Source organism: Salmo salar, chromosome 01 (assembly GCF_965601325.2).
Source record: "Salmo salar chromosome 01, fSalSal1, whole genome shotgun sequence".
In the NCBI taxonomy this organism is placed as follows: Eukaryota; Metazoa; Chordata; class Actinopteri; order Salmoniformes; family Salmonidae; genus Salmo; species Salmo salar.
The window spans coordinates 137,706,352-137,718,549 of NC_138291.1; the positions used below are offsets into that span (position 1 = coordinate 137,706,352).

General features: G+C 43.3%; 2 protein-coding genes across 3 annotated transcripts in view; one reads left to right on the top strand and one right to left on the bottom strand.

Annotated features, from left to right (window-relative positions):
• The window catches only part of LOC100380870 (exosome RNA helicase MTR4), a 53,625-nt gene extending 52,009 nt beyond the window's left edge, over nucleotides 1-1,616 (top strand). Inside the window, exons 25-26 of the mRNA XM_014126103.3 lie at nucleotides 821-925; nucleotides 1,362-1,616. Coding sequence (XP_013981578.1) covers nucleotides 821-925; nucleotides 1,362-1,414 — 158 coding nt within the window. The 3' untranslated portion in view covers nucleotides 1,415-1,616. The remainder of the gene's footprint in view (nucleotides 1-820; nucleotides 926-1,361) is intronic.
• Nucleotides 1,473-12,198, bottom strand: part of LOC106561845 (phospholipid phosphatase 1) — a 35,992-nt gene continuing 25,266 nt past the window's right edge. For both annotated transcript variants that reach the window (XM_014126113.3, XM_014126118.3), the window contains exons 3-6: nucleotides 10,414-10,697; nucleotides 4,834-4,891; nucleotides 2,452-2,628; nucleotides 1,473-2,156 (exon numbers count right to left, since the gene is read on the bottom strand). In XM_014126113.3, the coding sequence (XP_013981588.1) occupies nucleotides 2,034-2,156; nucleotides 2,452-2,628; nucleotides 4,834-4,891; nucleotides 10,414-10,697 (642 nt within the window). In that variant the 3' untranslated portion in view covers nucleotides 1,473-2,033. The remainder of the gene's footprint in view (nucleotides 2,157-2,451; nucleotides 2,629-4,833; nucleotides 4,892-10,413; nucleotides 10,698-12,198) is intronic.

Consider the following 12,198-nt stretch of genomic DNA (forward strand, 5'->3'; position numbering starts at 1 on the left):
CTGTATACCAAAACAAGTGACGGAGCTGCTGTTTTGCTGAAAAACAAATCCCAGGTTGTAGCTTTCAAGGCACCATGAGTGTAGAGGATATAAAATGATGAAAAATAGCTGAAACAGATCATCCCCCCCTAATGCTCTCATTCTCTCTTCAAAGTAACTCTAGAGATAAGACTGGTATTTGGCTCTGTATTTCACCCTGACATGAGCAGGAAAATATGCATCTCCCCTCTTAATTGCGACGCACAAGATCATAGTTCAGTTATCAGATCCTTCTGAGATTTTGGCTCTCCATGTGAAGCTGTAAACTATGTATTTTTATAAGGAGGGTTGGGGTTCTGGTCACACTGACAGGCGAACCTTGGTGTGGCCTGGTACCATGTTGTCGTATAGTTCAGTTGGAACGGTCTTCGAATAACCATTTAATGGCCTTTGGCCGAATCGTAACTGAAGACTCCCCCATTGACAATCTCCCCTGAATTTCCCTAGTTATACACACACATCCTCTATTTGAATGACTCCAGTGCTGTTATTTTGACAGCGGGCCATCACTCTAGTCAAACTGACCCGTATCTCAAGAGACTCCCTGTCTGAGTACGGATCCCTGTCTGAGTACGGATCCCTGTCTGAGTACGGATCCCTGTCTGAGTACGGATCCCTGTCTGAGTACGGATCCCTGTCTGAGTACGGATCCCTGTCTCGCTGATCTGTGCGGAGTTGACAGTTTATCCTGATCCCTGTCTCTCTGTGCTGGCTGACCCTCTCGTCTTTGTCCGTAGGGAGTATCATCTTCTGCTCGGTAACCCTGTGTCTGTCTCTGTAGGGAGTATCATCCGCTGCATGCGTCGCCTGGAGGAGCTGCTCCGTCAGATGTGTCAAGCAGCCAAGGCCATCGGTAACACCGAGCTGGAGAACAAGTTTGCGGAGGGTAAGATCTACTGGTTGCAGCCTTCAGGCCGACAGAATGCTTGTGTGTGGTCTGTAAGTCTACAGTTTAAACCAATAGTAGGAGAACAAGTCTGCAGAGGGTAATCTGATCTCTTCTGCTGACTGCCCCGATGCCGACATATGTATGCCAGAGTTCAAACTTGGTGTACTACTACCAGGGCTCAGAGAATCCTCATATATTGGTTGTGCCTGTGTCCCAAAGTCAAGACATCTCCCCTAGTTAAAATACATTCTGTTACAAAGACATTTGAACACTGTCTGTGTTGGGTTTCAGCTGAATTCCAACTAGTACAGTTTTGACCCTGCCTATATCTTAGATTGTATGACTGAGTTGTATGGACCAGGTTGTTGTCAAGCTTGGAGGTACAATTTCAACGACATTTATACTCATGTATTTCTTTTGTTTTTCATTACAGGTATTACGAAAATCAAGAGGGATATTGTGTTTGCTGCCAGTTTATATCTGTGATTTGTTGTATTTTGTGACCGAGTGACACCTGTTTGTTGGTATCTTCCATCCAGACAAATTAAACAGAATTTTTTATTTGTGTTAATAAGCATAAAATGGCTTATTTTCCTTCCAAAAAGCGCAACATATTTGTACATACTTCAACAATTTTAATAAAAGTCTGTATAGTGATTTCTTTTAACATACAGCTGGATAAAACAAAGATATTTTGGTTGTTTTTTGTTGCTTCAGGTGAAGATACATTATATTGGTCTGGATAATACACAGGAAGCTGTAATAGTAGCAGTCCAGCCAAGGCAACATGAGTGGGACTCAAGAGTCCAATAGGGAGCTGAGACAGCTTGGCTCCAGGTCATAGGTCAAGAAAGCACAAAGCAGGGTTACATTCACATGTCTGTCTGATTCCCAAATGGCACCCTATTCCCTACATAGTGCACTAGTTTTGGTCATAGCCCTATGGGTCCTGGTCAAAACTAGTGCACTATGTAGGGAATGGGGTGCCATTTGAGACGCATAATTTCTTTCCACCCCAGTGGTCCGACCCTTGGTGGGGTATGATGTGCATGCAGTAAACGCTTTCCACCAGATACGCGGGTGTACGGTTCCTCTTCTCTATAGCTTAGTTGGGGCTGCTGTCGTAATGGTTTCCGTTAGTGGGTGTCTCTTGCAGGCTGGTGTGGGGAATCTCCACATCCTCCTGAGGCTCCACCCTCTTCTTGAAGAAGTCTGACACGAAAAATACCTGCAGGGGAAAGATAAGTGTCAGTGGACATCTTTGGAGGGAAATGGTTAACCTTTTGACTTACCTCAGAGCTCATAATTTTATTGAAGAGAATGGCTACTTAGGTAGGACACGTATAGGTCTAAATAGTTTCAGGTCAGGAGACGCCTTGACTACAATCCACTTGGTCTGGATGAAATACCCTCTAACCTCTGGGTAACAGTAGCGGAGAGCAGAAGACCAATTTTTATTGTAACAAATGGACAAATAAAGCTGAATTGCCTTAACCAAATGAAGCAGTGTGACGGTAACTCACCACCAGTATGGCCACGAGTGCTCCCTGAATAAGGCCAGCCAGGACGTCGCTCCAGTGGTGTTTGTAGTCGGACACACGGGACAGGCCAGTGTACACGGATGCAGCGATCAGGAAGAACTGGAGTGTTGGTCTCAGGAGTCTAGCCCACTCTGCCTGCAGTCTGGCCTGGATGTATAGCTGGGAGACAGGTGGAAATGAGTTAAGACTTGCCTAGTTAAAGGTAAAAAAAGGCCTCCTGGTTTTTACTACTAACTTGTTTGGTCAGTTAAAATGGAAATGAGTTACAGGCTAAATGGTTTTTAATGCTAACTAATTTGACCACAATATACTTCATTTTACAACAAATTGCTTTGCTGTCACAATACCCAACCTTGCACACAAGGACCACAGTGTCTGCTGCATAGCAATGTCGCCAGAGCAATTGTAGGTTGAAACTAGTAGTTGACATGATTTAATTCTTGGTTTTCTACTTGAGGTTCGTGTGTACTGTTTGAGTTGGTTAAAGTGCTGGCTACTGTTTGAAAGTGGTCTGATCCATCATTGATGTGCGTGAACTGGTTTTGCCACTGTTCTGGTGTATGTAAAAATCATTCTAATGTTGACGCTGGCAGCTGTGGGATCTTGTGCACTTCTGTTTACTTAAACCGACTCTACGCTCTGCATGGCAGCTTTTCAACTCTTGGATATAAACATGCTGAAACTCCCAAAGTAGTATTTAATCAACCAATCAGCCTTCGTCTGCTGTTTCTACTAGGCCTAAAACTTAGTTTAAATGCCTTAATGCCATATACAGTGAAATAGATCATTTCTATTAAAACAATATAACCTACTGTTCCATTTCCACCTCAAGGTGACTGCTTATTATGTAATACAGTTTCCAAATCAGTATACATGGTTATGAGTTATGGCCATTTTGTTCAATAGGACAAAAATCAGCTTGACTCAGTAGTTCTCAATGCGTTTGTACAATAATGGGTGTGTCTATTCATTAATGGAAAACAAACCAGCGACGCTTCTTAACATAGACTATGGACTTCTTTGACTTTAGAACTGCTGTTTGGTCTTAACTCCCATTTGCTGCAGCGATTGTCAGGACTGTGTCATACTGTAGAAAGCTATACCAATTTTTACTCTCCTGTCAAGTTACTGTAGGTAATGAAAGGGTGTATTGTGTTCAGCATTACTGTAACCGTGAGTCCTGACATCCTGTTTCTAAGATAAGCCAAAGGGACACTCGTGTTCTGTGAGTCAGAGACCCAGCTCACAAAATACAAAAATACACTACTTTGTTGACCATCCATAGCTGCCAACGTAACTGTCTACACCCCAGTGAAGATCAACGTAGTGCACTGATGTTTTGCTGCATTTTGAGTACCAGTATTCGATGTACGCAATGGGCCTTTATATTTATCATCCCATGTCTCTGCACTGTAGTGAACTTGAGGTAAATTCTGTTCTCTATAAATCTGAACCATGTACTACTACTGTATGTCAAGTATATCGAACAAAAATGCAACATGTAAAATGTTGGTCCCATGAGCTGCAATAAAAGATCCCAGAAATGTTCCATACCCACAAAGCTTATTTTTGCGCATTTGTCCTTTGCCAAGATAATTAATCCACCTGACAGGTGTGGCATATCAAGAAGCATGCTTGTTACAACGCAATGTCTCAAGTTATGTGGGGGCATGCTGACTGCAGGAATGTCCACCAGAATTGAATTTCTCTACCATAAGCCACTTCCAACATTGTTTTAAAGAATTTGGCAGTACATGCGGGGTCGTCTGATGAAAATGAGTATTTCTGTATGTAATAAAGCCCTTTTGTGGGGTAAAACTCATTCTGATTGGGTAGGCATATGCCCAGTTATGTGAAATCCATAGATTAGGGCCTAAAATATTTCAATTGACTGATTTCCTTACTCATTAAAATTGTTGCATTTATATTTTTGTTCAGTATATACTGTCTCTGCACTGCAGTAAACTGTAAATCTGATTTACTTGCCGACGTATGTATCAGATTCATGGTATTTTTGCTGCTTTTCGAGTTAAATATTCATATAGAACATGTCCAATGACCCTCTATAAATGTCTGCATTGTTAATGGATATGAATCTGATACATTTGAGCTGGGACAATAAACCAAAAATCAACACTGGACATTTTGCTGACATTCATTACAATAAAAAAAATAGGGCCCTACTAGAGAAATGTCAAATATCGGTGACAATTAATGGCTACATTCAAAGTAGTAGTTAAGGGTAATAAACTAGTGCACATTGTTTTCAATTTATCGTTAAAATTCAGTGTGGATTTTTTTCCATATCACCTAGCTCTTTGATACATGAGTGAACACAGAGGAAACCCCATAGAGCATACTTACTGCCAGGAACAGCATGCAGTACATGGAGAAGGAGGAGTGGCCGGAGTAGAAGGACAGCCTGCAACACAACACACAATGGCATCATGGGATGGCTGTGTGCACTGGGGGAAAAAACCCCACAAATAATTCACCCACCCACTTCACATCGGCTCAGTGTTGGTGATAAATCCCTATTCTGTTGAATAACAGACACACCCTTTTCTGGGTAATAGGGTTGTGCTGGGGAGGGATGTCTGCTGACGTCTGTTATGGAGCACTGACTGATGAGGGGTGGGGATGTTGAGACAGCATCAGTTGCCCTGGGCGGGCGGTGAGAGAGCAGTTACCCTAGCCCACTTATCCGGCCGGCTTTAGTGTCTTCCTGTTTGCTTAAGCAGTGCTGCGCTGCCCAGCGGAGGCGTCCGCTCGTCCAGCAAATGACTGATAACCAGCTGCTGATATAAACAGTGGGGATAGCTGCAGGCCCACAGACAACGCCCTGGAGCCTGGTACTGAAGTGGACACTAGTTAGTGCTGGGAGAAAGCCCATGGTTACACACACTGCTCCAGTACTGAAGTGGACACTAGTTAGTGTTGGGAGAAAGCCTGACCATAGTGACCGAAAAAGTCCACAGTACTGTAACATAATCCACCAGCCTAATGGCATAACAATAGAGAGCTGTATACAGCTTCTCTAGTGGTAATGGGTGAAAACAGAGGTTAAGACATATCACACAGAGAGAGCCAAGAGCTCTAACTCAACTCCCTTAATTCAATTATCTTTATTAACCATGTGAGGGAAGACTGATAGATTGAACCCACAGGACCCAAAACCCCCTGTAAACCATTATAGAGGAATAACGTTGATTCACTGAGGGAGGTTTCCAAGTGTAAGGCACTTGGGACACACAAGCCAAGGTTCTGACTGACAGTGGGCCTCATTTCCCTGAGAGAAAGGCTCACGTTGCAGAAAGAGGAATCGGGGTGTTGATCTGACCTGCTCTCATCACTCGATCCACCAGGCAGTTATTTGTTCTATTAATGACTACCATCCCAAAGAAAACACCCAGAACCCGGCCCTTGACCGGGGAAGGGCTGCCATGGGAGACCAGAGCAACACCCAGGTAAATATGACCTGGGGCCACACGCGACTGGGAGAGCCCACCCAGGGATCATGGTAGAGATTAGAGTAGTCTCTGTATGGGGTATACTCTGGTTTCTAGGGTAACACGGGAGAGACTTACCACATGAGGTAATGATGCACCACAGCCAAAGTGTATAGTCTGTATAGAGACAGCCAGCGAAACACCACAGCCAAAGTGAATAGTCTGTATAGAGACAGCCAGCGAACTAACTAACGCCCACCACTGCCAATAACACGGGTATGACTGAGGATGGGACAGACCGGCAGGCACTCGACAACTAGCTCTCCATTTAGATTTGTTGTTGGTCTATAATTGACAAGTCCTAGATGTTGATTTCAAAATCTAAATAAAGACAGACTTCCTCTCCTTCGTACAACTGTCTTTTCAAGTAGATGAAAAAGATGTTCTAATCTTGCCAGATTGAAATTTAGAGTGACTGTTTTACAGAATTTGGTTAGTGCCTCATCTGATACTGGTAATTAACCTTGGTCTCCATGGTGATAAGTATGCTTGGAGACCAGCTTTCAGTGAAATCTCAGAGAAGCAGAATTCGTATGGAACTTCTAAACTCAGACCCACGTCCGCCTCTGGAGCAGGCTTGCAAAGACCCATTTACCCAAAGGCAAATCAAGGTAAAATCATGGTTCCTAGTCCATTGTAATTAGGACTTAAAGCAACCCCAGGTGTCCCAGTACAACGTAGGAGAGCCAGGCAATAGACCTACTTCTGTTTATTCCAGTTTGGCCTTGACTCCCACAGTTATTTGTGGAATTGCAAAACATTGTAAAGGTTAAAGTACAGAGAGAGATCTAGCTGAAGTAATTTCCCCCTGATAAGCAGCCAGCCTAGTTGTCAATGTCAGACATCCTCTCAGTGAGTCTTTATAGACAATTTCCAGCTGAGCAGTTGTTCAACTGGGCACAGTCTGAATCCAAAATGGCTACCCCTTTTTTTTATTTTACCTTTATTTAACTAGGCAAGTCAGTTAAGAACAAATTCTTATTTTCAATGACAGCCTAGGAACAGTGGGTTAACTGCCTTGTTCAGGGGCAGAACGACAGATTTTGTACCTTGTCAGCTCGGGGATTCGATCTTGCAACCTTTCGGTTACTAGTCCAACGCTCTTACCACTAGGCTACGCTGCCGCCGCCTTTTCCCTATATAGTGCACTACTTTTGCTATGGGCTCTGGTCAAATGTAGTGCACTAAATAGGGAGCCATTTGGGACACACAAGAAACTTCAAAGTGTGGGCTTGCCTTACTCAACAATGATCTCATGGTCAGCACTCAGCATATCAGAACCATAGAAATATTATATATTGGATTCTATTTCTAGGAACAAAACATAATCAGCAATAAAGCAGGAGATATTCTATTTCAGTGGAAGTATGATATAATTGAGTCAGCAGATCTGTAACAAGCATCCCAGCTGGTCACAAATCATTCCTTAACCCTTCCTTTGATGTTTGCAGAGCTGTAAAAGTCAATGCATGCTTGATCGAGCAATACTGTACAGAAGGGGTGACGCAATTGCGGAGCCTCCGCGGGCTCTGTACCGAATCGCTGTGCGCCTCCCAAATTTTGTAACAATGCAGAGGGCTCCGTATAGCTCCGCACTGACATGATTGGTTGACGGTACAGTGAGGGAAAAAAGTATTTGATCCCCTGCTGATTTTGTACGTTTGCCCACTGACAAAGAAATGATCAGTCTATAATTTTAATGGTAGGTTTACATGAACAGCAAGAGACAGAATAACAACAAAAAAATCCAGAAAAACGCATGTCAAAAATGTTATAAATTGATTTGCATTTTAATGAGGGAAATAAGTATTTGACCCCTCTGCAAAACATGACTTAGTACTTGGTGGCAAAACCCTTGGCAATCACAGAGGTCAGACGTTTCTTGTAGTTGGCCACCAGGTTTGCACACATCTCAGGAGGGATTCTTCCCCACTCCTCTTTGCAGATCTTCTCCAGGTCATTAAGGTTTCGAGGCTGACGTTTGGCAACTCGAACCTTCAGCTCCCTCCACAGATTTTCTATGGGATTAAGGTCTGGAGACTGGCTAGGCCACTCCAGGACCTTAATGTGCTTCTTCTTGAGCCACTCCTTTGTTGCCTTGGCCGTGTGTTTTGGGTCATTGTCATGCTGGAATACCCATCCACGACCCATTTTCAATGCCCTGGCTGAGGGAAGGAGGTTCTCACCCAAGATTTGACGGTACATGGCCCCGTCCATCGTCCCTTTGATGCGGTGAAGTTGTCCTGTCCCCTTAGCAGAAAAACACCCCCAAAGCCTAATGTTTTCACCTCCATGTTTGACGGTGGGGATGGTGTTCTTGGGGTCATAGGCAGCATTCCTCTTCCTCCAAACACGGCGAGTTGAGTTGATGTCAAAGAGCTCCATTTTTGGTCTCATCTGACCACAACCCTTTCACCCCAGTTGTCCTCTGAATCATTCAGATGTTCATTGGCAAACTTCAGACGGGCATGTATATGTGCTTCTTGAGCAGGGGGACCTTGCGGGCGCTGCAGGATTTCAGTCCTTCACGGCGTAGTGTGTTACCAATTGTTTTCTTGGTGACTATGGTTCCAGCTGCCTTGAGATCATTGACAAGATCCTCCCGTGTAGTTCTGGGCTGATTCCTCACCGTTCTCATGATCATTGCAACTCCACGAGGTGAGATCTTGCATGGAGCCCCAGGCCGAGGGAGATTGACAGTTCTTTTGTGTTTCTTCCATTTGCGAATAATCGTACCAACTGTTGTCACCTTCTCACCAAGCTGCTTGGCGATGGTCTTGTAGCCCATTCCAGCCTTGTGTAGGTCTACAATCTTGTCCCTGACATCCTTGGAGAGCTATTTGGTCTTGGCCATGGTGGAGAGTTTGGAATCTGATTGCTTCTGTGGACAGGTGTCTTTTATACAGGTAACAAGGTGAGATTAGGAGCACTCCCTTTAAGAGTGTGCTCCTAATCTCAGCTCGTTACCTGTATAAAAAGACACCTGGGAGCCAGAAATATTTCTGATTAAGGGGTTCAAATACTTATTTCCCTCATTAAAATGCAAATCAATTAATAACATTTTTGACATGCATTTTTTTCTGGATTTTTTGTTCTTGTTATTCTGTCTCTCACTGTTCAAATAAACCTACCATTAAAATTATAGACTGATCATTTCTTTATCAGTGGGCAAACGTACAAAATCAGCAGGGGATCAAATACTTTTCCCCCCTCACTGTGGGTGGGGGCGGTACATCCTGTATAAACACCAACTTCCTTGGTAACAAACATGGAGAACTTTGACAAAAGCCTATCCAACAAGTTCACAAATAAAACATTTTATGATACCCCGTGTAGGGATTTCAATGACACAATGAGTTTGAACTCCTGGAAAGAGATCGGGGAGGTAATGGGGGTAGATGCGATAAAGATTTCAATGGAATGCAGACCGTGGAGGACAGAAGGACGCTGGCGCACTTTCAACAAATCTGATCTAACAACTTGTTTTTTTGTCAAATCGGTCATGGTTGATGTATTGTAACAGGCCCACAATGTGGTTACTAAAATTCGAGTTGGATATATTTTGCTGCGTAACATTTAGAAGTTGTCCCTTTTCAGGTTTAGAAAAAGTGATTGCTAAATGCTAATTCCCATTCGTACAAGCTGGTAGAATAGCTAGCATACATAAATCGATGGTGGTAGTCAAAGTAGTTTTTAACTATAAGGCAGTTGATTGAAGATGACATGAACATGTATCGGGGCTGGCATACATTCAAGTATTATACTCAGATTTTTACCTCAACATAGTGTGTAAATACACACAAACAATAGCCTAAATGTAGACACATTTTGGGGGCGATTTGGGATGGAGATGCAGGTGGGAAAACAGCGCAGTCTTTTTACTTCATGCCATCTTGGCAGATCTATGTTAAGCACCGGGAAACAGACTCCAACATCTCAGAAGAGGTAAGGTCTTGTCTTTTCATTTAGCCAGTTGCTTGTAATTAGCTGGATGGCTATAGAGATTAGCCCTGAAATCACTACGAGTGGTGCGGTGCAGACCAATTTATTGCATGCCCATGACAGCTACCCGAAGCATGAATGCCTCCGACTTCTATGGAGGCTGCATCACAGTAAATGCTGTACAGCCACTGCTGATGTCGGATTGACCACATAAAGCCTTTTAGGCATAAGGTGGAAGCTCCACCACGTCACTGCCTATATCTTTCCAGACTCATCAGATATGCCTAATACCCACCCGATCTGTAAACACTGAAGGGTTAGGAGGGCTAAGGGGAAGTGGTTCTACACCTGCTTTGCTTGCTGTTTGGGGTTTTAGGCTGGGTTTCTGTACAGCACTTTGAGATATCAGCTGATGTAAGAAGGGCTATATAAATACATTTGATTTGGTAGGGAGAAAATTCAGCCCAGCTGTCAGTTTCCTCTCAACACCCACCTGGCCTCGTTGACCATGTGCGTATCCCCGGTGCAGGTGAAGTCCTCAATGTAGGCGCCTGCCGTGCAGTTGATCAGCTCCCAGTCAGGCTTGCACACGTCCAGGAAGTGAGGTCGCAGCCGACCAATCGAATACTTGGCGATGTCAGTGAGCGATTGGCTCATGGCAGCCCCGAACACGAAGGTGCCGATGGCTTTGTAAACACTGGCCACATACATGTTGCTGAAAGAGGACTTTGATTTGATGCGCTTTAGATAGACTGAAAGGCACTCTCCAAAGACCATCTGTGAGGAAGGGAGGAGAGGAAGTAGAGAGTAGAGGTTAGATCACTTACTCATCCCGCACAGCTTAGAGTTACAAATATGTGCACATTAGTATTGTAATTCAAGTCAAAAGTCACAAAAATTACAGGTATTTTTAGAAGAATGTCCATCTGAGTGAATATATTATAAAGGCCTAACAAGGATGTCCACGGAGAAACATGTCTAAAGTGAAGGCCTTTTTAAAAGGGGAAATATCACAATGCAGATTGAGACCATGTTGAGTGCAACACACGTGTCATTTAAACATTGTGGGCGGTTGGTGAAATGGGTCTTTTTAATGTCAAATAGTGTGACAACTTTCTGACTCACACCTCTCTACCACACTGTGACAATGGACCTGAAAGCATAAGCAGTTATCTGGGAGTGTATTTGCGTTCCCCTATCTGGAAATAAGCCTACAACATTAACATATGCTTACTACTGTACTCTACACTCTCCCGAGGTGGGCGTTGACCTGATAACGGTTGACTGTTCAACTGTTTAAACATCAAGGGGAATTACCACCATGACACAGATACCATCAAGTCATAACGTGAAAGCCTTTGTGTGTTAAGGAATGGTCGAGGAACTGTCTTGAGGATAGAGGGAGTCCCCAACTTTCATTCATGACCTATAAAAATGAGTTGCATCCTGTGTGAGGGTTTCTACTTGCCGAGTACAATTACACTGACTGACTGGAAATGTATGGGATGTGAACCTTTTTGTCTTTTCCCATCAATTATAATGCAGAAGTTTCCTGTTTGATGTCAATTTAATGGAACTAAAAAGCTTTTTGATTTTGAATGCTGCAAAAGAAGGACTTAATAAGTAAGATTTGATAACAGCCACAACGCTCCTAGAGTGCCTCATTTAGGCATTTTACTGGTATCTATCTGGCCCATATTCACAAAGTCTCAGAGTAGGACTGATGATAGGATCAGTTGTCTTTTAGACTAGGGGTTCCCAAACCTTTTCACTCGGGGGGGCCTCCCTTCCGGCATTGGAGAACATCTAGCACGCGTCATGTCTATTTCTATGGGCCCAAGCATTGTTCATGACAGAAACTTCACACCCCTCTTGTTGGTGGAGAGAATTTTGCAGGTTTAAAACTTATTTCCTGCAATTCTACACATTTTGTCATGGGGTGCAAAGAAAATGTTGCCGTTTTAAAGCAGATTTTCTTGCAATTCTATACATGTTGCCATGTCTAATGTGTATTCATGTGATACTTGAGTGACAAAAGAATTACAACAATATCTATGGGCTAAACCGCCCCCAGGAAAAAACATTAGTTGACTAAGGTATGCAATGACTAACACTAGCCAATTTCGAAATTGCACCTTGTGCATTTATATGATTCCATAACACATATGGAATCATGTACTAACCAAAAAAGTATTAAATCAAAATATATATTCTAACACAGCTTTAAACACTCTTGGCATTCTCTCAACCAGCTTCATGAGGAATGCTTTTCCAACAG